This window comes from Apiotrichum porosum (genome assembly GCF_003942205.1).
Source record: "Apiotrichum porosum strain DSM 27194 chromosome Unknown scaffold_3, whole genome shotgun sequence".
Classification (NCBI taxonomy): domain Eukaryota; kingdom Fungi; phylum Basidiomycota; class Tremellomycetes; order Trichosporonales; family Trichosporonaceae; genus Apiotrichum; species Apiotrichum porosum.
Genome location: NW_021167110.1, coordinates 452,092 through 480,058, shown reverse-complemented (window position 1 = coordinate 480,058; position 27,967 = coordinate 452,092). Strand labels below are relative to the sequence as shown.

Below are 27,967 nucleotides of genomic sequence, written 5' to 3'. Positions count from 1 at the left end.
TGGTTCGTTTTCTCACCACGGCCTCGCCACGCCTCTCACCGTAACGGTGGCATACCCTTCACCTCACCTGAAAAGTCAAGCAGACGTTGAAGCATGCCCCCAAAGGCTTCTCGACCCCCTCATCCCTGGCCGCTTCTCCCCGGTGGTATTGTAGGTTTCCTCGTTTTCTCCCATGACTGACGTGTGTAGACCATCGTCGGCGCGACTTGGGACCCCACTCCAATGGGGTCCATCCAGCAGTTCATGCCCAAAACACGCCGTTTAAGCAACTTGGAGTCGTTTCGCGCCCAGATGGTTGGTCCCAAGCCGCTTGATTCATTGATTGCTGACACAGACAGGGAGCCCGGGCCAAGGACTATGACAAGTGGCATGGTAGCACCGAGACTCTCAAGAGCGTGAGCCAGACCGTCAGCTACATACAGTGAGATGCAAGCCCCTGACGCGCTGTCCATCTGATGCAGAGCAATACCAAAAGCAAGCAAGCTAGCGCGAGAAGGAACCAGAGCCCGGGGCTGAGCCCGAGCAACCCCTCGGACGAGATTCGCGTCACGGACGAGGTCATGGCCGCCATGGTGGAAGAGCAGGCGCACATTCAGGAAATGCAGGCCACCGAGGCCACGGCCAGTCCAACCACCAACGACCCTGCTCCGGAACACGACACAGCTAATCTCCTCTCGGCCTTCATCCCCAGCTTTCACACTCTGGACGCTGGCGACAAGATGAAACTTCGCCGAGCATACCAACGCGGCCTCCACTTTGCGCAACGCTTCCCCCACGACTTTAAGAACGTAAGCGCTGGAAATGAAGACTACAACTGACGTATCAGTTTGTCGACAAGTACCGCGATTCTGTTCTGTCCCCGTTGGACGATGCTCGCTTCCACGGCGGTAAGATCTATAGGTGAGTCGTGTTAGGGATAAACATCGATCTGACCGTAGGCGTACCGAGGAGGGCATGCTGGCCGCCAATGGAAGCTGGCTTGGCAATTTCCACCATCTCGTCCAACTCCGTGTCCCTTGTGGTGACGAACTTGTCGAGCTCGTCCTCGCTCTGGTATTTGAGGCGACGCGTCTCAACCCAGAGAAGAAGAAAATCCCCCAAGGCCTTGCCGACGGCGAGGACATGTCCTACCTCCGCCCGCTCCTGTGGGATGGTCCGGAGCACTCTGCCGAGGACTCTGAGGTTATTTACTTCTTCTCGCCGCACACACCTCCGGACGACCTCCAGGAGAAGATCAAGGTCAAGGGATACAGATGCGTCTTGACGGACCCGCGCGTGAGTACTGATTTGAATGATGATTGGTCTGGTCACTGACAGATACGGCACAGGAGCTTGAAGGATACGGTGGCATGACGGAGAACTCGCCTTTCCGCGAGGGCTCCCACCGCAATCAGATTGGTGTCAACGCTCGAGTCCGAGCTGCCCGCGAGGTGGTCCCCGTCGAGGCGTGGTACTACCACCCTGTCTACCGCCTTGCTGACCCATCCTCCCCCATGAAAGGTCCTTGGCCGGTACTTCTCCGCCACTGGCTGGAGCACTGGATGCTTGTCATCTTCAAGCTTACTGAGGAGGCTCTGGGCGGCCTCAATGTCAACCTTGTTGACGATTGGAGCGCCGAGTGCCTCCTCTCGTCAAAGGATGCCAAGCTCACTCTGCGCTTCATAGATACACTGCTCGGCCTCATGGCCGACGACCCCGAGAAGTCTACTCGCTTGCGGTTTCTCGGACCAGGTGTGCCAGACGTCACCTTCGACATTGCCCTTCCCCCCACCTCAGACCAGTCGGCGTGGAACACCCTGCTGGCCCCGAAATTCCCCAGTGGCTTCCCTGTGACCATGCGGTTTTTCAGGACTGTCATGAACGGCTCTTCCAGGGTGCACCTCCTCAAGGGCCTCAACCTCGAGAACATCAAGAGGTGCTTTTCGAAGACCCGTCACCACTCTTTCGGTCAAGCTGCCTCCACCGAGCTGCTCGAGCTGCACTACCGTTCGGCATTTGCCAGATCCCCCTACCATCCGTCGAATGCGCTCAACACTGTCCTCCAACACGCCGAGGACGCTTGGGCGTCGCTGGGTGTCACCTCGACCCCATCATGAACCCCAACGCAACATTTCTGTGGGCCGCCACTTATGTTTTTGATTAAGCGCCGACCTCCCCCAACCCATCTCTTGGATGCACTCCTGCAATCCCAATACCAACACCCACCTCCCTTGTTCCACCCGCAACATCTAGATCCCCCCCCCCCTTTCATCTCCCTCAACGCACTGGCCCGTGTGCAGGCGTTACCACCATCGCTCTTCCATTTTGAAACATTCACTGGCCCATTATCCTCGACGTGCTTGTGGGTCAACGGGCCGCTGCAGCATACGTCTCCCCCCCCTTGGTCTCTACTCCTTTAACATTTGGCACGCCATGTCCCGCGACGTGCCGAGGCATCACCTGGCTCATCCCTCCACTTCCACGTCAACCCCAAACCCCGCACAGCACTGTCGGCCGTATAATTGGCAGCATTAGCATGAAGGGGAATCGTTTGATCTTTGTATGTATCACAGTGCTTGCAGGTGTTGTGCGGATTCCTCTTTCGTACGCGCGATCCCATCTTCGTTGCCGGCATGTCATTGACCCACGTCGCCTGCCACGACAAAATAAAACTCACTGGTTAGCACCATCCCCTAGACAGTACAAACGCATGTGGTAGGGATGTGCCTGTGTGGCACATCGATGCAGCGTGACATGCTGAGTTCATGGAACTGTGAAATTGACATCATACATGGAAGCATCACGCGAGTCTAACATCTATCTGGCCCGAGGGAGGTCCAGAGGTACAGGCGCATGTTGTGATCCTTTTAATTAAACCACGCAGGATGCCTGTTCGGTATCGTGCCAATGACCACCCTCAGTGCACTTGTTGACACGCGCAGACGTAGCAGGGAGCTTTTGTCGGTCGTGTGACTGGCCGCTGGCCGCTGGTCCACGTATGAGAGTGGCCGACGCCGGGGACGACGAGAAACGCAGGCACCCACCGCCGCCGGGGACCCCAATCGGCAACTTGAATGTTGCAACGCCACGATGAAATATGAAATGTGACCACCTGGCTGACTGCTCCATCGCCCCTCGGCCACGGGCACCGACATCAGGTAGCCTACTGCTGCATGCGGACCACCGAAGGCCGCTAATGCATGGCGAGGGCGTCACAGTAGTACGTCACAGAGTAGGCAGTCGGTTTTGGATGTGGGCCGACGGGGGTTGCTGCGGATGCGCGATTAAATGTCTCACCATGTCCTGCCGTCGCCGAGGCAAGCCCGAGGCCTCCAATGCATATAACGAGTGGCCTCCAGCAGCGACCATGGACACTACAGTACTCTACGACTACTCCAGCTACTTCAAGCGTTGCAGCGTTGCATAAACGACAAGCTTCAAGCACATTACCCTTCCACGTCCACTTTCCGCCCTATCACCCATCACCCACACAACCATGAAGGTCTTTATCACTGGCGCTGGCGGCCTTGTCGGCTCTGCGGTTACCAAGGAGCTCATTGCTCACGGACACACTGTCGTCGGCCTCGCTCGCTCGGACGCTTCGGGAGCCAACATTACCGCCAACGGCGGCACCTTTGTCCAAGGCGACATCACCAACCTTGACCTCGTCAAGCAGCTGGCTTCGGACGCCGACGCCACGATCCACTGCGCGTTCGACAACTCGTTCACCGACTTCCCCAAGGCCTGTGCCGAGGACCGCGACGTGCTCGACACCGTCGGAGCCGTCTACGTCGGTACGGACAAGGTTCTCCTCACGTGCTCGGGCGCGCTCATTGTCGCCGGTGTCCCTGGTGCCGACGAGGACACGCCCGTCCCGGCCGCTATGGGCGCTTTCAACCCACGCGTCCAGTCTGAGATCCTTGCGCTCGAATGGGCCGCCAAGGGCGTGCGTGTCGGCATCATGCGTCTCCCGCCCATGGTCCACCACCCCAAGCTCATGAACCACGGCTTCATCCTCCTCATCCTCGGTGCCCACAAAAAGGCCGGCTATGTCGCCGTCATCGAGGGCGACGACAACGTCACCTGGTCGGCGGTCAACGTGCTCGACCTGGCCGTCCTGTTCCGCCTCGCCCTCGACAAGACCCAGGGCGGTATGCACTGGCACCCGGCCGGTGACTCTGCCATCAAGATTTCCGACATTGCCGCTATCGCTTCGAAAAAGCTCGACATCCCACTCAAGACGATCCCCAAGGCCGAGGCCGGCGCCCACTTTGGTATCATTGGCCACTTCCTCGGTGTCGGCGCGCCCTTCCCTACTGAAAAGACCAAGGAGCGTACCGGCTGGACTGTGACCCAGCCTGGCCTTCTTGAGGAGCTCGAGAAGGGAGCCTACTTTGACAAGATCTAGGCTGTTAATCAGCAATGTAAATAGATCCGCATGTGATGTGACCACTGCGAAAGTGCAGGCTAAGCAGGCAGTTGGGAGGACACGCTGCATGCATGCGAAGGACACTTGGGTGACGAAGGAAGGTTTGGTGTAGTCACCCTGGCCCAGGTGCCCACACGCGCCACCGTCACGTGACCTGCTCTCCTTATCCGCACCTCCCTTTAGCCTCCTTCCTCCTCCTGTAGATAGACCGATTCCTCCTAGCATAGGTCATGCATCTTCCCTTTCCTCCTTCTCATTGGCTGGTTCCTCCCTCTGCGCTCCATCTAGTGTGCTACACCCGCTCTCGGTGCTAGGCCACTACATTTGGGTGTGGCAGTGTGGCCCCGCAGGGCGAAGCGCGGATCAATGTTTTTGAAAGATTAATAAATTATTATTATTACCGGGATCCGGTGGCCGGTGGTTTATTAGGTTCGCATGCGACTTTCAATCCATGTTTCGATTCATGGCCCCACAGCGTAAGCAGTTAGTGTTCAGCTGCTTGCGAACCTCCCTCCCATTGCCACTGACGCGATGCGTGCACGGCATGGCCACTCAGACGGCGAGTTGTGGGTGGACTTGCCCGCCACATGAGATTGTGATTTTCACCTTCCACCGCACTTCCGTGTCCTCGTCCTACTCTTCCTCAACAACAACGACCCAGGACCGTGTTCCAGACACCTTTCCCTGCCACAGCGGCTCTCAGAAAAGGTTCCACTCATCGTTCTCGCCTGTGAAAACTGGCCTGGCTACTGGGTGTCGGAATTTTGGCCCATTTTTGTTTTTTTTTTTCCGGTCTTGTCATTTCATCCGTTATGTGCTGCATTTCTCTAAGGAACGACATGATAAGGCTTCTGCGCCTTGTAGTGCCCGCTCTCTAGCGGGGTATCATAAGTCGCTGATTCGCGGTAGCGACGAACGTACTTGATCGCGTGCTCTTCGATATGGTCGGGAGTGATGTCGAGCTCGGCGAAGCCCTTGACCGGCTCGCCGTCAATGGCGGGGACGTCCAGGCTCTGCGACACGGGGGCCCAGCCAGCGGGGAAGTGAGAGTTGTCGATGGGGGCAAACTTGTCAACGCCAGCGTCATCAATGTACCTGCGCTCAATCTCGTCGGGCGAGACGGTGGGCCACCAGATGGCCTGGTTGACAATGTCGGCAAAGGCCTTGGCGACGGCCTTGGGGACAGTAGGGGCGGTCACGGGCTTGAAGGTGAGGGAGGACACGAGCTCGAGGATCGAGTTGTAAGTGTGCACGGCGGGGCCGGGGAGGGCAAAGGTCGAGGCGACCGAAGTGACGGGGGCGTCAATGATGGTCTTGAGGGCCTCGGCGACGTCCATCACGTGCACGGGGAGGATCTTGGTGTTGCCGCCGTTGAGCTTGAGGAGAATGGGGTACTGCGCCGCAAGGTTGAGGAGCCAGTCCTCGGGGCCGAACATCTGACCGGGACGGACAATGGTCGCGTTGGGGAAGGCATCGCGGACTGCGCGCTCACCCGCGTGCTTGGAGCGGTAAAACTCCGAAGCAGAGTTGGGGTTGGCGTTGAGGTGCGAGACGTGGACGAACTGGTCCACGTTGGCAGCAGAGGCGACCTCGGCAATGAGCTGGGCGGTCTTCACGTTGACATCCTCGTACTTGAAGTTGCGAGTCTCCCAGTCACGTCCGACCAGGTTGTAAACGGTGTCCGAGTGACGCAGACACTCGTAGATCTGGTCCGGGTTGCGCGCGTCCCACTCGAGGGGAACAACCTGGCCAAGGTCACCCATAACCTTGAGGATGCGCTTCTCATCCTCATCACGGTAGGGAACGATGACCTGGGTGCCCTCCTTGGCGAGCTTGGAAACAAGGTAACGGCCAAGGTAGCCGGTGCAGCCAAAGACGGTAGCGACGTGACCCGAAAGAGCCGAACGGCCACCGGTGGGAGGGCCGGCGCGGGTGATGGGGACAGCAGCGTTGGTCTTGGGCGAGTTCAAGATGGTAAGGTCGTGCGCAGACTGTGGACATGTCAGTCGGTGTACGTTTTGTTATGCCATTAATGCTGGCAACGTACCCGTGTCAGGCGCGGCGACACGGCGGCCGCAGCCTTTTGGCGCAGAGCGGGAGCTGGCAGGTAAGCATGTTTCTGTCTGAAGCGTGCGTAGAGCGTACCGAAGCGAACGGACGCCATGGTGTCGCTTGTCGCCAGATGGGAGTGGTGTAGAGGGGAGTGGTTTAGGGGTGTTGCAACGGACCGCGAGACCACCGTGATATGCTCAACCGTTGGTTGGAGGCCACCCCGCCCGCCGAACAGCCAGCCAGCCAGCACCGAGCGGAGGGACTGGCGGGTGAGGAGGGGCAGGCGCCCCCGCCTGGCGATTTGCGGCGGATTCGAGTGTGGCACTTTGGCCACGTGGTTTACATGTGGGACATATATGGGCGTTTTGATCCCGCAGACCCGCCCCCCCGTCGGACCCGCTTCGAGAGCGCGCGCGTGTGCATCGCTGTCATCGATCGGCGTCTCCCTTTACTACAACAACCACCATCCTGCCTCCAACTGCACGGGACTGCGAGCTCGTCTCCTCCCACCCAACAAGCATTCGGCGCTCCTTCTAGTCTTCTCTACATTTGTCACTCGCGCCAGGTGACTCTCGCCTTCTACCCCCTCCTACCTCTCCTCGATTCACAGCCGTCTCTCTACCTTTCCCTTGTCAACCTCCACTACGATGCTCGGCGCGAGCTCTGCCCGGCCATGGGCTTCTAGATCGGCAGTTCAGGCGCTCGTCGGTGAGTAAGGTGTTGGCAGATCCTTGTGTAGAGGTAGACCATGTCTGAACACCCGAGGGACCTTGTCTAACTTCCCAGACCAGGCGTGTGACCCCACCCTCATGTCGCCCAACGACGTCGTCAACATCGAGCTTGCGGAGCTGATCAACAGCAAGAAGGCGAACAGGTGGGTTAACCAAACAATTTCAAGGCTAAATGGCCAGCGCCCGCGAGGCGACTCACGCGCTCCTTACGTACATCAACTCGCGCAACCCCAACCAGTCACTGCTTGCTCTCAATGTTCTCGACCACATTGTCAAGAACTGTGGTTACGCTGTTCAGCTGCAGATTAGCACAAAAGAGTTCCTCAACGAGCTCGTGCGGAGGTTCCCCGAACGTCCGCCGATGGTTGTCGGACGCGTGATGGGCAGGATTCTGGAGGTGGGTTGGCCCGCTGAGGACCGCCAGCTAACGCTCAGCTCATTCACGAGTGGAAGAACACCATCTGCGTCTCGTCAAAGTACAAGGATGACCTCGTGCACATTCGCGACATGCACCGTCTCTTGAGCTACAAGGGATACCGCTTCAAGGCGTTTGACGCGGCGCGCGCCATGGCCACGTCCAACCCCAATGAGAACCTCAAGTCACCCGAGGAGCTCGAGGACGAGGACCGCACGGCCAAGCAAGCCAAGCTTCAGGAGCTCATCCGGCGAGCAACGCCGCGCGACTTGGCCGCTGCCCAGGAACTTATGAAGCAGCTGGCTGGTGCTGAGCCTGACAAGGCTGTCGACTATGAAAAGCAGACCATTACCGAAGTGGAAAAGGTTCAGTCCAAGGCCATCCTCCTGAACGACATGCTCGACAACGCCAACGAGGGAGAGAAGATTGGCCTCGAGGGCGACGTGTACAGCCAGGTGGCGGCCGCTTGCCGTGGCGCACGTCCCAAGATCCAAAAGTTCATTGAGGAAGACACTGGCGAGCACGAGGGTATGATGGACCGTCTGCTGCTCTGCAATGACCTCATCAACAATGCCCTCGACCGTTATGAGGCATGCAAGAAGGGCGACTGGGTGGCCGCCAGGGCGGTTGTGGAGCAGTCCAACCCTACCTCCAAGGCCAACGACCTCATCAACTTCGATGTGTTTGCCGACGACGAGCCCGCTGGCGGCGGTCTTGCTCTGCCATCCGGCAGCGCCGCAGAGGCATCTGCTTCGAACCCCGGCTTCACCACCGGTGGTCTCCCTCTGGACCTCTTCGGTCCATCGCCTTCGGGTTCGCCCGCGCCCGCAGAGCCCTACCACGTCCCATCTGCTGCGAGCTCGTCGCGCGTGGATCCCATGTCGTTCTTCAACTCGGCCCCCACCCAGCCCTCGCTCTTTGCCCAGCAGAACACTGGCTCGTCCTCGCCCTTTGGCCAAGCGTCCCCTGCCCCCCAGGCCTCGCCGAGCTACCCGCAGGCCCAGACATCCCAGGTATTCGGCCAGCCCTTGCAGTCCCAGCAGGCCCAGGCCCAGGCCGCCCAGCAGCAGCAGTTTGGTGGTCTCTTTGCCCAGCAGCAACCACCTCAGCAGCAGCAGCAGCAGCAGACACAAGCCCAGTTTGGCTTTGGCGGCCTGTCGGCCGCGCCCACTGCTCCGGCCCAGCCAGCAAAGAAGGACGCGTTTGCCGATCTGGTGGATCTGATGGGATAGGCTTTTGTAGAGATAGAAACCTCGCCAAGCTCATTCTGGCGAGGACAAACCCCCATTCGGGGCTGTCAGCTCTGAAGGGTTGTTGTCATGAAGGTTTATGGGTAATGGTCCACACCCTGCTGCAGCGGATTCTCTAATATACGTCGTTTTTGGTGGCTATCGCTGATCGCTGATCGTGTGGCGGAGGAAGCAACGGACCTCCTTTGACATTCCAACGATGTCTCCCTCGTCTGCATAACGTTTGTCCGCCGTCGCGCGGCCGCTGCACCATGCACTGATGGTACTCAAGAATACACATAAATGTATCCGAGTTCAAATGCATGCTGAAAGTGTACAAATTGCTGTTTGTGTGACCCTCTTCGACCCTTTTATGAGAGATTGATCTCGTAATTCCCTTTCTATAAAACACCATTCGCAAACCGCTCCGAGAGATTGTCCTCCAACACCGGGTCGTCGTTCTCCTCGTCGATATCGTTGATAGGCGGTATCCTGCTCGCCATCTCCGCGTCTCCCTCCCTCGTCTTTTCCCGCACAAGGACAGTACGCGCCTCGGCGAGGGCGAGGTAGTGGTCGTCGCTCATCCTGCCGTGTTTCGTCAAGCGGCGAATGCGTCGTCCGTACACGAACAGCAGGACCGGGACTGGAGTGAAGACGAGGGCAATGAAAGCGACAACGCACGACGCCCAGTTGATGCCCAGAGCGTCGTACATGTTCAACGTGAAAAGCGGGAGAACGACACCGATGATGGAACGAGTAACGGTTCCGGCCGCCATGACAGAGGCGGCTGTGGGGAGGTACGCGTCCACGAGGTAGTTTTGGGTGGCGAGGAAGATTAGCACCATTCCAGATCCGAAACAGAGCAGGCCGATCATGCAGACGATCCAGTGGATGTGAACTGGGACGCACGTCCAGGCGAAAATGAACAAGCCGACAGGGAGCATGACACTGCCTGTAAAGCCCGAAGGCAAGCGGGCCTCTGGTGGCTGATATCCAAGCTCTTGTAGACCTTTTGCGTATTTAGGGTTTCCCCAGAACACCATGTAGAGGAGGGCGAGGTTGCACCCGATGGACATGGGGATGAAGGCGAGTGCCGACTCGCCAGAAGTCCAACCGCGGGCTCCCTTGAAGACAAGTGGGAACGACGTGAATTGCATCTGGACTGTCAGCTGGGCCATGGGGTAATCAACTCACGTAAAGAATTCCAAAGATGCACGCCATGTAGAGACACAGCGTAAACACAATAGGCTCCGTAAACAGCAGCTTGAAGGGCACCTTGAGCTGGGTGGTGATCAATTCCCGGTGGCTGAAGGGCTTGGCAACATCGTGGTGGCACCGATACACTTTGCCGGTGTTGGCCGACAGTCTCGTGGCGCGCTTGCGGAGGAGGACAGGCGCATAGGTCTCCGGCAAGAAGATGATATGCAATGCAGCAAGGAGGGCCGAGAAGAGGGCCACGACAGCCGCGACCCATCGCCATCCATCAGCTTCACCCAGAAAGCCGCCAACCTGTGTGTGAATGTCAGCGGTTGATTCCTCGGACAAGCCCGATATGACGTCCAAGGTCGGCAATTTCGGCAAGCGAATGTTGTCTATCGGTGGCTTTTTCGTCTTTTTGGCTTACCAATGGCCCCACAACCGGTCCCAGCCACGGCATGGCGCCAAAGACGCCCATGGCAAGGCCACGCTGCTCAGCGAGGAACTGTGCGGTCAAGTCAGCCTTGTCGGTCGTCTCCGTGACACAGATGGCGAGGGATAGGAGCTCACCATGTCTGAAATGATGCCCGCTGCGTTCGTCATGGAACTACAGCCAAACGTTCCCGCCAGGAAACGGCAGATGAGCAGCGCCGGCATTGACTTGGCGCCACACACCGCGGCGTCAAAGGCCGTAAGTGGAATGAGAGTCCATATGTAGATGGGCCGCCTCCCGAACACCTCGCTGCCTGGGGCCCAGAGGAAAGGGCCTAACACGAAGCCTAGGATGTAGATTCCGGTGACTGGAGCTTGTCAGCGTCGAGAGCGGAAGATGGCTGATAGAAGAGTGGACTGGCGAGGGGAGTGTCCCACTGCCACACAAGGAAAGATCGCCCGTGCATGTCCGTTCCTTGCGATTTTTAGACCAGTCAGTGGCGCACATGGAAAGCCTTTATGAGCGGCTATCCCACGGTCCACTTTGACAACTGGCCACAACTCCAGACGCGCGATCGGGCTGACGCTGAAGATCGCCGGCATGTGTGACGAGCGCGACCTTGTACTGACCTAGAGAGTACACTTGAGCGCTGTATCCTGGGAACTCGACTTCGATGGGACCGATCGCCGCACTGAGAGCCGAACTGCCCATTGTTACTGCCAGCGTACCGGTTGAAGCTGTAGTTGTACGTCAGCAAGAATCCTACCCGCTAGTGGCTCAGACCTGGCCTCACCAATAATCGTGATCCACCATTTATATGCGGCTGAATAGTTCTGTGGGTTCTCTGCCTCGTTTGGGATCCATGTCACAACATATGGGTCACTGTCGACACCGGATCCCTTGTATGTATGTTGAACAATGGTGTTCCACGGCGTTGTGCGAGTGCGCCAAGGCCGGCGTGTGAGTGTATGGTCCTGTTCTCCGTCCTTGACTCCAGCCGCCGGCTGTTCCGTCATAGTGTCCGTCGTCGACTCGGAGCACGTCGTCATGCTCGGTTCGCCAAGCATCGAGCCAGCGCGAGTGCCCTTTGGGATAGAAATGGAGATGATATGTAAAGCGGAGAGAGAGTTCCAGCATGCCGTCTTGGTGTAATGTTGCTGTTGCAGGTCATTGCTCAGAAACATGGTACCGAGAGGTCGTGCCCTCGGCCGAGTGGCCCGTCTGGCGGCCATCTCCGACTCCGGGATATCCCCGTTCTTGGCCTTCAGCCTCCATTAGCCTCCACACCCCGTGACCATGCGGGTTGTTCCAGACCGTACAAGGAGGTCAGGAGGGGTTACAAATTACAGACAAGAACAGGTGAAGACGAGGTCTTCGTGTTAGTGGAGGATAAGTGGAGGATGGTGGAGGAAGCACGCGCGGCAGTGTGGAGGACCCACGGGGGCTTGAATTGTCTGAGCACTTTGTTCCCCGCAAATGTGGAGGCACCTTGCAGCACAGTTCGTAGTTATGGACCCCATACGATCCGTGATGCGGCAAGGACGTTGAGAGTGCGGGGTTCTGCTGGCAGCTAGCTGACTTTGGAACATCTGTTCAAACGCACTGGCAGCCCTCGGTGCTCGCATACGCGAGAAGGTGGGCAAAAACTAGACGGACCACTGAAGTCGGTTGATCGGTTGATCACTCCTTAATAGCCGAAGGCCTCCGGTGGCGCAACGGGAGACAAACATTCTGGATGGACCCCCGCCACAAAGTCACCAGCTGCAGGCATTTAGTGTCACACGGAAAGCTAACTGACTGTGGTTTTCCCAGCCATACGACGCTAAAAACATATGGACCAACGCTCAAGGTGGTGGTTGAACTGGCTGTGGCGACGCGAGTGGGTGCGGTTCAGAGCCGGAAGACAACGGTGATGGCTTTGGGCCGACATAACCAACGCTGCCGGTCACACTCAACGAGGTTCTCGATCAGACCAGCCCCATAGCGAACAAGACCTGATTCCTTGGCATGAAACCCTTTGATCGGGAGAAACTCGCGGTGTGGGGCGATTATGAGGAAGAAGAGTGTGGCGGCGCGACACAAGCTGGTAGAGTCCTCAACGGCCCCGGACAAACTAACCCTCATCCCCGCCGTGTTCTGCCCTACCTCCATCCCAACAGCGCGTAACGCGTTCTTCTCTAGCCTCTCTGTGCCGGCCATCATAAAAAAGAAAGAGTGCTTGCAGTGCTCCAGTAACTCCCTGACAAATAAGGAGTAGGATACTGGCCATTGGGTCAGCCTCGTTCAAAAAAGGTGCAAATACAGCGCGAGGAGGAACGTCATAGGAGGGTTGGGTCACTGTGCGGCATTTTTATGTGTCTGGTCGTGTGGTCGGTTGTTGACACTGCTGTTCGAGAACGTTGGGGCCAACACCCACAGCATCACATGCACTATGCGGTACGGTGCCGCACAGCTTTCATACCTTGGCGGGCCCAGTACTCTCCCGTTGATTGCATAATGCTTTATCAAGACAATTGGATTCAACCTCCTTGAGCCACACAGCCAGTGCCCATTCGGCAGTGGTGCCCCCAGGTTCCAGGTTCGGAGTTGCACGTTGCCGACCCCGCCCCGGCTATTCGGCGAGGAACACGGGGGGACTGGTTCGTTTGAATCGTTGCAGAACGATTAAAGGAGTGAAACGGGACACGGTTACTTACATCCCCCACGCTCCGTTGCCACTCTTTACGCCTGCACAGCTTCTAACATTGCCCTCCGCGTCAATGCTTGGCCGAGCAGACGATTCTTGCTACCGCCGTGAGCAGCGAGCGAGATGTGCGAGACGTCTAGGTCGGACCTAGTCCGTGTCCGTCAGGTACCGCCTCCTGTAGGGGACGCGTCGATACACGTCCAGTTATGTACCCATTGCTGCTTAACTGCTTGGAGTTGCTTCACCGGCGGTAACGGCTCCGCTCCGCATGGCACGGAGAGGTAATGAATAGCAGCGCTGTAGACCGCAAGTCACATGAACGTTTTGATGCCGGAATGGGTTGCAGCCTGTGCACGAAGTCGCCGCTTGGCAGGCCCGAAAGTCACGTTGGATGAAGCGGTTCTCGCAACACTCGTTGTTCTAGAACGCCAGTGGAGCGGCAGCTCTGATGCCAACCATCGTCTCCTCCAGTTCCAGGAGTACACGGCGTTCGCGACCGCCGTCGGGATTCTGCCAAGAAGGTCCCAACTCCTCCCGTTGGATTCGGGCGACATTGGGGATCTGCCCTCATGTTTATCTGTGGCTCCGGGCTGCCGACTTCCATCGGGGCATTGTATATACGACAATAGCGCGGCGTAATAGTCGGACGCAAGTCGCGTTCCCCTTTTCCATCGCCTTGGTCGGAACTTCACAGTACACTTCCACCGGCGTTGGTCTGTCCGAGGGCGAGTAACTTCTCCAACCGACAGCCTCTGCGAACCTAGATGCATCTTCTGGCGTGAGGGGGAGTACCATCGGCTTTGCACTCAGTCCATCGCCTGTGGCCCGTTAACCGTTCCACGCCCAAGGCAAAAGGTCTACTTTGTGCGTGAAAGACCAACCCAGGTGAAACCATGTCCAACCGATGTCTATATAAACGTGCGACTGAGGGCGGAACCATCCCCCCATCCTCACTTCAACTCATTTGCCTCCAACAACTAGCTTGTTGGAGATATTCAAGCTTTAACGGGTGAACTTCATAACCCGATTCGCCCGAGGCCTTGAGCCTACCAGAACCAACACACATTGAATAGTACTGTACTGTACGTGACCAATACTCAAACCGTGTGTCATCTAATGGCCAAAAAAGGTTACGATCCCAGGAGGACCTGCAACTGGAACCTATCATGAAGTCTACGATATCGGCTGTTCATACAGCGATGGTGGCGATGATGGCTATCATTGCCCTGCTGGGGTATGCAGATGCCGTGGGCGTCGACAGACGCCAGCATTATAGGGGCTGGAGAGCGACTACCGACGTAATCAAGCGGTCAGCCCTGCCTGACCGAGCTATGGAGGCCACTGCCATAGCCAATTCTTTAACAAAGAGAGCGCGTTTCGACCCCAATGGTCCGCCAGTTAGGTCTCCCACCCAAATAGTTAATTTAGTCGACCCGCAACAAATCTTCACGTTGGGTTGGTTGTTTCGTGCTGGGGAAGGCACCGACCCCAATGACCCCAACGGGTACCCTCTGTTGCGATTTGACATTGACCAGCAGGATGATGGTGTCGTCACTGCAGAGGATCTGGAGGCTGTCGTGGACGACATGGACGCCAGTAGGGACACCGGATTCAGAGCAGTAGCAGGTGATGACACGTGAGTCCCAGACTACCGTCCGGGTACCAAACTGACGAAAAGGTGGCAAGCCTACGCCAACAATGATATAAACATTGTCGTCCGATTCAACCTGCGCGGTGACACCCCCGAACTCAACCTGTCGAATTTCGTCCTTCAGCAATTTGTCTTTGCTGCACGGATGCATCGAGCATTCAGAGGCAGGCCTGACGGCGTCGAAGTCAGAGGTTCGACCGTTATTACCACTGCGCACGTCGTAATTCGGATTACGAGGGGGCCGTTCGTTGACCGTGAGGTGACCCAGCAAGACGAGTTCAACGGTGGCAACGCAACCGACTGGGCATATGCAAGCCCTTGGCACTCCTGGACCATGGGCGGGGACCAAGACTGTGCACCACGCCGACGGTCGTTGACTTCCGGCCCCCCTGAAGCTCCGATTGTGGATATCCACCACCAAGCGGTTGTTAACAACAAGAGGGGTACAGACAAGCGATGCAGGAAGTCTGGCGACGCCAACCAGCGCCAGAGCCACGGGGCGGCCTCGCAAATTCCTCGACGTGCAAACGAGACCGTTTGGATCGATCCGTCAACTGGTTGGCAAGCTGTTCAAGTTTCTCTTGCTGCCAAAAGGTTTGGATACAACATTTCCAACAGCTTCGACTATGTGGCAGTCGACCCCAGCGACACCATCTCGGGATGGGCGCAGCACATTCACGATGGCGGCTGCGCAACAGATGATGACAAGGAGGCCGCCGCCGCCGGCCTCATTTTTGGATGCAAGAAACCCTCCAAGAAAGAGTGCGCCTATGCACGCGCAGTACTTGCTGGAGAGCACAACAGCGGTGCGTCTACAATCCACAAACGCTTAGCATGCGGAACTCGCTAATGGACCACAGGGTCGCCCGACACTCCTCATTCCAAGCGTGCTCCTTCGTGTGAAGAGGCGATGATAATAAAGCAGAATAATGCGGTTTCCAAGGCGACCGCGGAGGCAGGGTATCTGTGGGTCAAGAACAACATGTTCAGCCGCCTTCCCAACGACTGGAATTCGGTAAAGCTTTCTTCCGGCATATACTTGTCGTGGTCGGCAAACGCTGGCTGTAAGAAAGACCCTTGCCCCCGGTTCGAGGGAGGTGCCCCTCCAGCATACGCCGAGACGTTTACCTACTTTAAGACATTCATTGACACCGCTAACTGGGGCTGGTGGTTGTGGCCCACGTGGAACAGTGTTCGCTTCCACCACGCATTTTTCGGCGAAATCGATCAAGGTGTCTGTATCAGTGACAGGGCGGGCGGCTGCCACAATAACGATGATTAAAGGCATTGCCCCTCAATAGCGAAAGTTTGTACAGCTAGTGGCAGGCCCACTAGGCACGAAGAATGAAAGAAACATGTCTGCGTCACTCAACATCAGCCTGGGGCGCGGAAGTCCTCCTCTGTGTAGCACCATTGATTACGCGCGTGGGAGTTTGCCTGCTGGTGGAGCGCCGTTGAATGTGACAGTTGCAGTATTACCATCATGGTGGTTCGCAAAATGGGACCTAATACTTGACCCTCTCGCTTCCTTCCATCGTTCACAAAAGTGATTTTTGTTGGCACTTTAGATTTTTGGCGTCTGGACATCCTTCACTTCACGTCCTAGTTCCTAACCAACTCGTCGTCATCACATCATGCCAGTCCGACACATACCCCCAGAGAAATTTGGCAAAACAGCCTCACGATCCTATACACCCTTCAGCCCAGCGTATAGCTGAGGGCAGTTCTCTATGTACCTATGTCCCTCTTCGCTGATCCGCTGATCCCAGGCTGGGGAAATAAATACATGAAAAGAACGATTTAGTTAACCGAGCCGGCGGAGGAAGGACGTCATGGGTGTGGCGTCCTGCAGGTAGCCCGCGGGTTGCCACCACATGCATTTCACGTATTAAGACCATCTGCACTCACATAGTGCACTCGCACAGTGCACTGCATACGTGTGGTTATGACAGTGCAGACAGCCTCCCGCCACACTGGTACTCTAGTACGGCCGGTCCATTTTTGACACATTAGCCGAAGTTTTCCCGCCAGAACGTACCCATGAACTGCGATATCTGTTCTGTTCTGTCGTCCTCTAGCCACTCCCAAGATCATCATCATCAGCAGCAGTACGTCGGCGTACATGGCGTCGAAAGCTCCAATATTTCGTCATATGCAAGCAAGACTGATAACGCTAAAGACGGGAACCGGCACCCGCGGCCCCAATCAAGACGCCAGACGCTGATACAAAGTCATGTGACTGGCAACATTCCGTACCCCGAGCCGGGGGCCGGCTGCACCATGGTACCATGATCAGTCATGGTATGCCCGCGCGGTGTTGCCGAGGCGCCGAGGGCTGTCCCCAGTGGGGATTCCCGATGGCCGGTTACCTTCCAACGGTCATCAAAGCCCACTTCGGTTCAAGCATCCCCGCAAGGGGCTGCCAACGCACAAGCGAGATGGCTTCCCCAAACACACATATATGGCCCTCGAGCAATGTGCTCTCTACTCACGCACTACTCTTCGTCTCTTCCAATAACAACTACAGATGACCCCTACTCGTGGAACCGTACCCCGCCTCACCCCCGAGGGCAAGGCACGCCTCGACGAGCTCGTCAAGCGGCAAGTGGCCGAAAGCGGCCTGCCTGCGCTCTTCTTCGGCGCCACTACGGCTGATGGCGAGATCTACTTCAACTGCGGCGGCGACAAGGTGGTCAACAAGCCTGAGCTTGGCCAGGTGGACGAGGACACGAGTGAGTTGCCGGAGGGAGTGCGCCACTATGAACTGACACGTCCAGCTGTCCAGCTCTGGTCGATGACCAAGATGATCACGGCCATTGCGTGCATCCAACTCCACGAGAAGGGCCTGCTCACCTACGACGACCCAGAGGTCATCAACAAGCATGCGCCCGAGCTGGCGGCGATGCCCATTCTCACCGGCTTTGACGACAAGGACCAGCCGACCACTACCCCACGAACCAAGCCCTTGACCCTGCGTCACCTCCTCACGCACACGTCTGGGCTCGCTTATGCACTCTTCAACCCCACGGTCGCCAAGTGGGAACAAGTCACCGGTGCCGGGTCGTGGCTCGCGCCTGGCGCCCCCGTCTCGACGATTGTGCAGCCCCTCCTCTTCGAGCCCGGATCCAAGTTCTGCTATGGTCTCGGCCTCGACTGGGCTGGCGTCATTGTGATGCGCATCTCTGGCCAGACGTTGGAGGAGTATTTCCACGAACACATCTTTGCGCCCTGTGGCCTGACGGACGACGACATCTCGTTCCTCCCCAACGAGAGCATCCGTTCGCGCCTCATGCAGCTCTGCGCCCCCACGCCGGCCGGTAACATTGCCATTGACGGACTCCGCCCCGTGCCCGAGCTCAAGCCCGAGGACATTGGCCTGCAGCTCGGCGGCGGCGGTCTCCTCGGCACGCCGCGCGGATACATGCGCGTGCTCTCGGGTCTCCTCAAGTGTCGCGACCAGGACGGCGGCATTGTCTCGCAGGAAGGCTTCCGCAGCCTGTTCGACAACTGCCTCCCGCCCCACAGCGACACCGAGGCGTACAAGGACCTGGGCCAGTTCCTTGCGTTTGCAGGCGTCACCGAGCCGCAGTACATGAGCGGCGACAAGGTCGGCTGGTCGCTCGGCCTGTGCCTCTACACTGCCGACTCGAAGTATGGCCGTAAGGCTGGCACCGGCTTCTGGAGCGGTGTGGCGTCCACTCGTCACTGGATTGACCCTAGCATGGGAATTGCGGTGAGCTCAATGTCACACCCCAGTCGCAAAGCTGACAGTACAGGCGTGGTGCGGCACACAGCTGCTGGGCGACTTTGCGCCGCTCGAGCGGCTCACGGAGGCGTTCGAGGAGGTCCTTTATGGGGCTCTGGAGACGGGGCCTAACTGAAAGCGGAGAGCGTGGTCAGTAGTGTGAAGTTGTACAGAAAAAAGATGACATGAACGGAGATAGCTCTTACCATGCTGTGGTGCTCGTACGAGATCAGAGACCCAGACGACGGACCAAGGGTATGCAGGACGGGTGAACATTGCAACTAGTGCCACTCTCAAACTCAACCGATCAGGCAAAACGGCACCTTTCTTTACACAAAGTCTCATTATCGTAAACTCAACTGCAACTACACACAAATATCATGCTCACTGTCTTCATAGTCACTCGCAACTATGCATGTAAAGCGGCCTACGCTCCTAGTGCAAGCGTATTTAAGATTACGTAATCGGGCGTGTAGCTCAGTTGGTAGAGCGTGTCATTAGCATCTATCTACCACTACTTGACAAGGTCTTTGGTTCGATTCCTAACTCGTCCACTACGATTCCTTTTTGGCCTCTTGACAGACCTGTAGACGGCAGACTGTGTGCATGGACTGAGCGGGTGGGAGGACTTATCACACGTCGTCAATTCTCCACCTTCATGGGGACTCCCGAGGTCAACGCATGCACCTTGCACAGCGCAGGACCCGGCCCAACAAGATGCTATTGGTACACTGACCATCCAAAGATACCCGAGAATGCATAGGTACCAAGAGTAGAGAACCGAAAAATCTAAGGGGAGTGGGGTGTGTCGATAACAAGACAACCACCACGAACAACGAATGCGGACGCCGTGGGACGCCGCGTATGTATAAAATGGAACAATCTATAACAAACCTCTCTTTCCAACGTCTGCCCTGTCAACCTCTTCCGCACCCTTGGGGCCGCAGAAACGATCCACGGGTCGTCGTACTCGAGTTGCTCATTATGGGCCGACGCAGAGGGGCGATGCAGCACTTGCCAGCCTGGGTATGTCGACAGTGGGCGAGCTCTGCGCTCACATCTCCTCGTCCACGTCGTCCCCTGGCCTGGGGAAGCTGAAGTCGCGGAAGAGCGACGCGTACGGGTCCTCTGCTGGGTCATGGGGGGCGCCAAAGATACCGGGCAGCTCGGTGGGTCGAGGAGGCGGGTACCGCTGGAAGTTTTGCGAGTCGCTCATGCTGCCGACACGCGGGACGATGGGCGCGCCAATCTCCTTGCGCTCGAGTGATCCCCAGTCGACACCGGCGAACCATGCGTGGTTCATGACGTCGCGGGCGCCGCCCCGGAGGTTTCCGAGACGCTTGGTACGGTCCGCCGTCAAGAGGCCGCGAATGAGGTCCTTTGCGTAGGCGTCAATGTGCGAGGGGAAGGCGATCTCGTTGCGGAGAATCTTCTCGTAGATACCCAAGGGGTGGTCGTCAAAGAAGGGCGGGTAACCGGCGAGCATCTCAAAGGCGAGGATACCCAATGCCCACCAGTCGACGGCCTTGCCGTGGCCCTGCGAGAGGACAATCTCGGGGGCCAGGTACTCTGGGGTGCCGCACAGGGTGAACGTGCGGTCCTCGACGACCTTTGCAAAGCCAAAGTCGGCAATGCGAAGGTATCCTGTGCGGTCGAGCAACAGGTTTTCAGGCTTGAGGTCACGGTAAATGATGTTGTTCGAGTGGAGATAGTCAATCGCCAAGACGATGGACGCGAGGTAGAAGCGCGTCACGTCGGCAGAGAAGCGGCCTGCGCGTCTCAAATGGGAGAAGAGCTCGCCACCGGGAATGTAGGATAGCAACATGTAGACGTTGAGGTTGTCCTGGTACGTTGCGTAGAGCTCGACAATAAATGGATGGCGAACGCGCTCGAGGATCCGGCGTTCCGAGTTGATGTGCTCGACCTGCTTGAGGCGGACAATTTCCGACTTTCGCAGCACCTTCATGGCAAAATGTGGGAGTTGTCCGTCTGCTTGTTGGGTGGCTGCTGGCGAGGGCGAGTGGGGGTTGGTGGCCTGGTAGAGATGAGGGAAGATGGGGTGGTAGGATGACTGGCGGTACGAGGGACGTTGGCGAACAAGAAGCACACGACCGAACGTGCCGGTTCCCAGCGTTTCAACAATCTCCCAGTCCTCGAGCCGTGCGCGCGCCCGTGGTTGGGGAACATGGTGAATGGTGGGCTGGTAGATGCCCAGGCTCGAACCACCTTGCTGCTGTAGTTGGCGAGGAGGATACCGTCCGCCAGCCCACGGTCCAGAGGATGAGGACGCGGTGGCTGAACCACCTTCAATGACGCTGTCCATCGCGCCCCACGACGATGATGTATCCCAAGCCGATGGGGGCGTGGACATGAGCGACGCTGGAGGGCTCAATGGAGCTGCTTGGCTGGAGGGCACGGGCACGTAGTCTGTGGACGTGTTGATGAAGGGTGACAAAAGGGGGGAGGAGGATGGTCGGCCGACACGGTGTATTGATCAACAGTCGGAGCGGAGAGCGTCAGCAGGAAGCTCTCTACAGAGGCACAGCACAGAGGCACTCAAGCGTGACGTCTTGAGAGTGACGCCACAGGAAGAGGAAGGAGGTGTTGCAGCGGATGTACTCACGTGTCTGGACAGCTTGGGTCGTTGCAGCCGGTGCTGGCTGGTGGTACATGGCATTGTACGTCTCGGCGCCCGACGACGCAGCCTTGACAGGAACCTGGGGGGGACCCATCATGGCTGCGCGCTCGTGTGGGAGAAGCAGCGACATGGGGTCGAGCTTGAACTTGGAGGAGGACTTTCCGTCGCCCATCGTGACACAGCGCCCGGTTGACGAAGCGGGGAGGAAAGGAACGACGACGGCGGATGAAAGGAGTGGGGGAGGGTGGCGATGGGGACTTTGGGCCGTTGTACGCGTCTAGCGGTGGCAGTGGTGGGGAGTGTGGTGAAGCGAGCAAGGACAGTGGGGATGTCGAGATGAGAGAGGTGTGTGTGTGTGTGAGAGAGAGAGATGGATGGATGGGTGGATGGATGGACGGTGAGATGTGCTTGTGAGGGACAAAAGCGATTCAGGCGGCGGCAAAGGCGTCAAAGGAACAAACGGGTTGTTTTGAGCCCGGACACGGGTTGTGGGCGTGCCCGAACTGCACGGCACGCTGTACGCAGTGCTCGTCCGGTGTTCGAATATTAGAGGCCCACTGGTGGGGGGCCAACGTGTCGCGAGCAGGGGAGGCGGAGGGGGAGACGATGAGAGGGGATGGATGGAAGACAAGGGGTGGGTGTAGTTTTCAGGAAAGAAACATGAGCGCGCAAAGGGCAGGACGAGTGTACGAGTGCGCGCGTGTGCGGCGTGTCGCAACCGGCGCGAGCAAAAAAGGAGCGAAATATCAAGCATCTTGTTACCGCACCAACTCTGTACGGTGTGCTGCCGTGGATTCCGCTGCTGCTGCTGCTGCTGCTGCTCTGAGCTCTCTCGTCGGTCCGTCGTGTGCGCAGCGCGAGATCCAGAGGGCCAGAGAAACCTCAGATCCCTTTTTTGCTTGTTGCAGAGCCCTGTGCCGTCGACCCACGCACGCCGCCAGGGCGGACGTGGCGGGCCATGTCTTGGGTGAGCTCTCTCCAGTCATTCCTCCTGAGGCATGTATCGCCTCTTTGAAAGCACCCCTGTGTGGCCTCTGTGGTAAAAGCCCACCTCTTGTAGGTGTCCTCTGCGCTCTCCGCCGAGCTGCTGGCTGCTCTCCCCCTTTCTTGTGCCTTTCCACCACCACCACTGCGTACCTCGCGCGCCGCCTCCTCCTCCTCGTGGCAGAGACACATTCTTCTGTTGTCAACCTTCCCGGCCTGCGTTTCCTGCGGCGTATGCGTACCTGTGTCTTTGCCGATTCAGGCGCTCTTTTGCCAGGCGCCCCCATATGTGGCCATATGGCCTGTTCGTCGTGCAGCCTCTCCTGATCTCCTCTGTCCTTGCCGGTGCGCGTCCCAGAGCGCCAGAGCTTTGCAACTGCGAGTTGTCTCGCTTTCTCTCTCTTTTTTTGCAACAGGTGTTTGCGTGCCTTCTTGCCACTGTCCCTTTAGCCGCGTGGGTTCCAGCGATGCCAGCATGCCAGCTCGCCAGCACACGAGCCAGACACGGTGCAAACTTGCAGCAAGCTTTACACCTCGCCCAGGGTGGCTGCGCTCTGTTGATCAGCCCAACGCGCCAACGCCCAGTGCACAAAGCCACGCAGCCGTCCACGTCCGTCCACTTCGGACTCGCAATGGCGACACCCCTCCGCAACAACGACAACCCCCCCCAGCCCACCGCCACAAACAAAAGTAGTAACTGGAGATCTTGTTCTATAACTGCATTCGCACATACCAAAAACAGACTTGTGCGTTGCTGGTTCCTGTCTCTCCGCAGCCTCCCGGCCTCGCTATGCGAGACCAGACAACGGTGTCAAGACCTTTCGTTTACTGCCAGGCCTGAACACTGAGGGCGATCTGTTCTTCCTGCGGAAGCCTGCGGACGGCTGCCGTAGACTGAATGCTGCCCTGCACGACAACAAAAGAGCATTGAAGTTCAGAGGGGTCAGGACTGGTCAGGACAGGTTCCAGGTAAGCCGTGTAATCCTGCCAACCTGCAGCAACCTGCCCGCTGCAAGCACCTACAGCAGTCACGGCCTGAGGTGTTGGGGGCGATGGATATGATCACCATGATGACAATGTCCAAAACCCCATAGACGACAGGAGAGAAAGGGCAGCGCCGCTGACGCCCAAGGCGGCCCGTTCTCCCCAGACCGCATCACGCACATCGAGGGCAAGAATTGACATGACGCATGCCCGATCCACACGTCTGTCGGTCCGTCATCCACTCCACCTTTCACACCATCGCCTAGACCTGTTTTCTGTTTCATTGGTTCCCAACATTGCGTTTCTATCGTTGTTTCTCGTCTCAGTCACCCACGGTCTCTTCTGTTGCTGCTCAAAGTACAGTACAGTACGTGCGAAAACAAGCCCTAATCTACACGTAACCATGTGCCCGCGATCACAAGGACGCACGTCGTCAGCCCCTGTCATGCCTGTCATGTCCAGCTCGAGAAGCGACTGTGACGAGACCCCTGGCGGTGCCCCCGGCCCCCGGGGGGTGAGAGGTTGTCGACTGACTGACGTTTACGTTTGTTCGGGTTTCATGTTGCAACGGCGGCCCCTCACTTTGATCACTTTTGCCGCCTGCGGGGGGACCACCACTCTGTGCATGTTGTTCATGGTTAAGCCTCTGGCTCTGTCGCATGCACAGAGTTCACACTCAACTCGTCAACCCAAATCGGGCCAATCCGCTGGACCCGCTGGCCGCTGGCTGCTGGCCCGCTGGCACCATCATCGCGGCACACTGACGTCAGGCCCCGCCTATAGCCTTGTTCAATCCTGTCTCAGCGCCCACCGCCGCGAGGCATCAGGTCCCCATGTCCCACCAGCTGGCCGCCCAGAACGGTCGCAAACGAGAGAGCAGTGGGGGGGTCATGTCCCGCCTGCATCATGGTCCACTCCGTCTCTTTGACCTGTCGGCCTGGAGCTTACCCCGTGGTGGTGGGTCGTCGTCGCTATCCTTTTTACTCTTCTCATCTTCATTCTCTCTTTGCCACTACTTGGAATATCGTCACACGTAAACACGCACCGCAATGAGCGACGCTCAGGTAGCTCCCACGCCGACCGCAGCACCGATGCCCCACACCATGCCTGGCGACTTCCCCATGGCGACCGTGGAACCTGTGGGCATTGCCGCCGGCCTGAGCCACCTCAACGGCCACACAGGTCCCAACGGCACTCCAGACGGTCTCAATGGCGAGTCCGAGGCCGTTGCCAGCCCAACAGCGAACCGCTCGTCGGCCCGTGGTCTCACCCGCGACGACCTTCAGGCTATGCGTGAGCAGGAGATGGCTAGACAGCTGAAAGCCGACATGGCCCGGCAGGCAAAGCTGGCCAAGTTGGCGGGATCCGGGGTTGAGCCAGGTAAGACAAAACGGTGGCGCCGCCGGCAACGGAATCTTGGGCTGATGCCAACTTGCAGCGACACCAGCAGTCCCCACGACAGCCAGCGCGAAGCGCACCTCGTTTGCCTCTGACATTGGTCGTGCATTCGACGACATTGCCAAGTGGTCGCCAGCACCACCTGTTCCGCCCATACCCGCCCCTTTCCTCCAGCAGGCAGCGGTCCCCACATCCCATGCGGCGCCAACCTCATCGCTCAAGGTACCCCCCGTCACACCGCAGCAGCAAAATGGAACCAGCAAGCGCGTCTCCGTCTCTCCCGTACCCAGTCTCAAGTCCGGTGACGTCGAAATGGCGGCCTTGGACGACGAGACGACCGTCTTCTTCATCAGCGACGACATGAAGTTGCCTCATGAGATTGAGCGGGAGCCAAAAGAGGACAAGGTCGAGCAAACGCTGCACAAGCGCGACGAAGAGCCACAGCACACAGACGAGGTTGTGGTCATTCCCTCGGCTGAGGTTGCTCACCAAGGGGTTCCCCCCGTTGAGGATGCACAGCCCGTAGCCATCGAGGATGCCCCGGCTGTTGTCAAAACTACTCCTCCGACGGCACCACTCGAGCTTACGGCCAGCCCCAGTAGCACGACCTCGACGCAGAGTCCCAAGAAGAACAGAAAGTTTGTGATCGACGGCAAGTCGGGTCCGTTTGCGAACCGCGGCGTCTCGTGGGGGTCTCAGCAGCACGCTGCGGCTGCTGTGGCGGCGAGCGAGCCGGACAAATCGATTCCTAGTGCTGTCTCGGCAAGCCCGGCTCACGATTCGACGGTCGTGCACGATGGACACGACGGGCATGTGGGCCTCGCGGCCGCTGGAGCCGGTGTGGTTGGAATTGGGGCAGCTGTAGCTGCAGCCACACACACTAGAGGCGACGAGCCAGAGGCTACTGGCACAGTTCCAGACGTCACTGTTGGCGACGTCGAGAAGCCTTCAACCGCCCGCTACACCATCGGAGCGTTTGATACGGCAGCCTCGAGCACCTTTGACGACACACCCCGCAATTCGGTCCCTCCCGTCCCTGTTCCTCCGTCGACCACCGTCGCGATGGCATCCGAGAACGGGCACGTCGACGCCGACTCGGCGTCGGCGTCGGCGACGGCCACCCCATCGACCTTTGGCCCTGGGCCGCCTGCCCTCACCGAGCTCCAAGTTGCGTCGGACACGAGGCGTGGCGCGGACCGTGCCGCGTCCAGCTGCTCCATCACTGCCATCCATGGAGGCAGCGAGGGCAACCCCAACCACCGTTCTCCCGTGGCCACCACGTCCCCGAAGGCGATGGAGCCAGGCCTCACGCCCAGCGACTCGACCGAGACCTTTGAAGCACCAGGGTCGCCCCTCAGCGTGCCACCCACTCCCCTCTCGGCTACCATGATGCCTGTCGGTCCTAGCGACACCAAGCACGGTCTCGACCCCGCCGCGTCAATGGCGAGTCTCGTCGCCATTCGGGCGGGTAGGGAGGGAGTCCGTAACTCTGCCATTGGAGGCGAGGCAGTGGCTGTGGGTTCGCCCGTGAATGTAGGATCGCCCCTCGCCAAGTCTCCCGCTGCTGTGGATGACCTCGTTTACAGCGAGCAAGGCCACGACAGCGAGCATGGCGACAGTGCCAGTTTCCGCGAGCCGGCGACCATCGAGAACGCCACTGTCGGTACTGCCGCTGCGGCCACTATTGCGTCAAATGCTTCTGAGAGCTCGGTCAGGTCGACTGGGTCGCACTCGCATGCAGAGCGTAGGGTCTCGCCTTCCGCCGGCAATGTTCCAGTGGACACTTCTGGCACTGAGGCGGTTGGTGTCAGCGATGTTACGGAGCGGAGAGACGTCGCGCCCACTCGGGCCGTGGTGACGGCCACGAACGTCCCCGTACCGCCCGGCGACCACACCCTTGCAGTGGGCCACATCTCAAACCTCGGCCAGCCCCACACCTCTCGCGAGCCTGGCACCTACCCCGAGCCCCAGTACCACGGACCGGCCGTTCACGAGGACAAGTTCCGCGCTGCTGCTGCCGCCGCCGCCGCCACTGCGGCTGCTGCCACTGCGGCAGTCGCAGGTGCGAGTCTCGCCAAAGACCATGGCGAACCGCCAGAGACGCCGGCCAAGCACCCAGACCACAACCTTGTCCGCGACGAGAAAGGTGCGGTTGTCGAAACGCTGTCGCCAACCGCGCCGAGCGGTGAGATGCCCGACGAGGCAGCTGCGTCACCGGCTACTCCCCAACTGGATAGGAACAAGGACCAACCGCCCTTACCTAAACCCAGCCCCAAGCGCGTCCCCGTGCCCTCGCTCCTCTCCGAGGCCGACAAGGCCGAGGAAGTCGCTGCCAACTCGACGCGCAACTCGACACGCACGGCGACGCCAACGAACGCATCGCCAAAGGGCAACACCACGAGCCTCTCGGGACTCACCCCGACGCCGGCGTCGCCGAGTCAATCCCCTCCTGTTTCGCCGACAAGGTCGCCCACCAGCTCGCCCGGGCCGCGTCGTCCGGCATCGCGGGCGCTGGTGCGGGGCTGGCGGCCGCCGGCGCGGGCGTGTTTGCCGGCGCCAAGCTGTCGTCCAAGAAATCAATGGACAAGTTCAAGGCGTCCAAGCCCGTGGAGAGGGTCAGCCGCGGCTCGATTGACGCGAGCACCAAGCTGCGCGCCTCGATCGACAAGTTCAGCCACCCCACGGCCGACCCCAGCGCGCACCTGCGCGAGGGCATGGACCGCCTCAGCCGCGGGTCCATCGATGCTGGCAACATTGCGCATTTCGCGTCGTTTGGTCGCTCACGCGGGTCGGCGGACCATACCGGCCAGGCTCACCCAGGTAGCCCGGCTCACGCTCACGCGCACCCACAGCCGCTGGAGGTTGACGCCGACACGCTCGCGCACGCCGGCGACAGTGACCGGCGCAAGCACAGCCGGTCCGGGTCCATCTCGTTCCTCACCGACTCGACTGCGCGGGTTGGCCGCCACGCCCGGTCCGGCAGCGAGCAGCTGATTGCCCGGGGTAAGACAATGTACGCCGCGACCACCTCGTCGGGGATGCCTGGACGGGGAGCGGGCAAGGAGACGCTCGCAGAGGGCACCAAGGAGGATGGTGATCGCCACTCGAGGACGCTGAGCACCAGCGGCGTGGGTTCGTCGTCGTCTGGGGCAAAATCGCCTTCTTCTGGCCCACCGTCTGCTAGCGACCGGAACGGCCCGACGCATTCACGCCAGGCAAGCTCGAGCTCCAGTGCGCGTCAACGCCGTATGGGTATTCTGAACAAGCTCAAGGGAGAGGTGAAGATTATCAGTGGCAAGATCTCAAAGAAGAGCACTTAGTCAAACGGGGCAGGGACGGTAATGACTGAGCGAATGGAATGGGCCAGGAGCGGGACAGCAACGGGCGAGAAGCTAAAGCCAAAAGCCATAATGAGA

The 27,967-nt window shown here is 58.7% G+C and overlaps 9 protein-coding genes and 1 non-coding gene across 10 annotated transcripts; 7 read left to right on the top strand and 3 right to left on the bottom strand.

Annotated features, from left to right (window-relative positions):
• Nucleotides 1-93: 93 nt before the first annotated feature.
• EHS24_005774 (uncharacterized protein) lies at nt 94-2,096 on the top strand (the record flags this gene model as incomplete). Its single annotated transcript, XM_028621257.1, has 7 exons — nt 94-150; nt 190-294; nt 339-395; nt 462-788; nt 827-900; nt 939-1,275; nt 1,329-2,096. 7 exons carry the CDS (start codon nt 94-96, stop codon nt 2,094-2,096), a joined length of 1,725 nt encoding a protein of 574 aa, XP_028477709.1.
• Nucleotides 2,097-3,475: 1,379 nt separating this feature from the next.
• On the top strand, nt 3,476-4,387 carry EHS24_005773 (uncharacterized protein; the record flags this gene model as incomplete). Its single annotated transcript, XM_028621256.1, has 1 exon — nt 3,476-4,387. The coding sequence occupies one exon, from the start codon at nt 3,476-3,478 to the stop codon at nt 4,385-4,387; it is 912 nt and encodes a 303-aa protein (XP_028477708.1).
• Nucleotides 4,388-5,235: 848 nt separating this feature from the next.
• Nucleotides 5,236-6,572, bottom strand: EHS24_005772 (uncharacterized protein; the record flags this gene model as incomplete). The annotated part of the gene is made up of 3 exons (XM_028621255.1): nt 5,236-6,399; nt 6,456-6,508; nt 6,554-6,572. 3 exons carry the CDS (start codon nt 6,570-6,572, stop codon nt 5,236-5,238), a joined length of 1,236 nt encoding a protein of 411 aa, XP_028477707.1.
• Nucleotides 6,573-7,107: 535 nt separating this feature from the next.
• On the top strand, nt 7,108-8,838 carry EHS24_005771 (uncharacterized protein; the record flags this gene model as incomplete). The annotated part of the gene is made up of 4 exons (XM_028621254.1): nt 7,108-7,168; nt 7,247-7,334; nt 7,372-7,588; nt 7,627-8,838. The coding sequence occupies 4 exons, from the start codon at nt 7,108-7,110 to the stop codon at nt 8,836-8,838; spliced, it is 1,578 nt and encodes a 525-aa protein (XP_028477706.1).
• A 398-nt stretch (nt 8,839-9,236) lies between these two features.
• EHS24_005770 (uncharacterized protein) lies at nt 9,237-11,176 on the bottom strand (the record flags this gene model as incomplete). The annotated part of the gene is made up of 5 exons (XM_028621253.1): nt 9,237-9,992; nt 10,030-10,344; nt 10,460-10,537; nt 10,603-10,832; nt 11,050-11,176. The coding sequence occupies 5 exons, from the start codon at nt 11,174-11,176 to the stop codon at nt 9,237-9,239; spliced, it is 1,506 nt and encodes a 501-aa protein (XP_028477705.1).
• Nucleotides 11,177-14,317: 3,141 nt separating this feature from the next.
• EHS24_005769 (uncharacterized protein) lies at nt 14,318-16,084 on the top strand (the record flags this gene model as incomplete). The annotated part of the gene is made up of 3 exons (XM_028621252.1): nt 14,318-14,787; nt 14,830-15,608; nt 15,663-16,084. 3 exons carry the CDS (start codon nt 14,318-14,320, stop codon nt 16,082-16,084), a joined length of 1,671 nt encoding a protein of 556 aa, XP_028477704.1.
• A 1,245-nt stretch (nt 16,085-17,329) lies between these two features.
• On the top strand, nt 17,330-18,683 carry EHS24_005768 (uncharacterized protein; the record flags this gene model as incomplete). Its single annotated transcript, XM_028621251.1, has 3 exons — nt 17,330-17,534; nt 17,580-18,535; nt 18,579-18,683. 3 exons carry the CDS (start codon nt 17,330-17,332, stop codon nt 18,681-18,683), a joined length of 1,266 nt encoding a protein of 421 aa, XP_028477703.1.
• Nucleotides 18,684-19,013: 330 nt separating this feature from the next.
• EHS24_005767 lies at nt 19,014-19,101 on the top strand. The gene has a single exon. It is a non-coding gene; the product is annotated as a tRNA-Ala (tRNA).
• A 500-nt stretch (nt 19,102-19,601) lies between these two features.
• Nucleotides 19,602-21,357, bottom strand: PKA2 (serine/threonine protein kinase, AGC; the record flags this gene model as incomplete). Its single annotated transcript, XM_028621250.1, has 2 exons — nt 19,602-20,974; nt 21,171-21,357. The coding sequence occupies 2 exons, from the start codon at nt 21,355-21,357 to the stop codon at nt 19,602-19,604; spliced, it is 1,560 nt and encodes a 519-aa protein (XP_028477702.1).
• Nucleotides 21,358-24,202: 2,845 nt separating this feature from the next.
• EHS24_005765 (uncharacterized protein) lies at nt 24,203-27,871 on the top strand (the record flags this gene model as incomplete). The annotated part of the gene is made up of 3 exons (XM_028621249.1): nt 24,203-24,533; nt 24,592-27,002; nt 27,029-27,871. The coding sequence occupies 3 exons, from the start codon at nt 24,203-24,205 to the stop codon at nt 27,869-27,871; spliced, it is 3,585 nt and encodes a 1,194-aa protein (XP_028477701.1).
• Nucleotides 27,872-27,967: the final 96 nt, after the last annotated feature.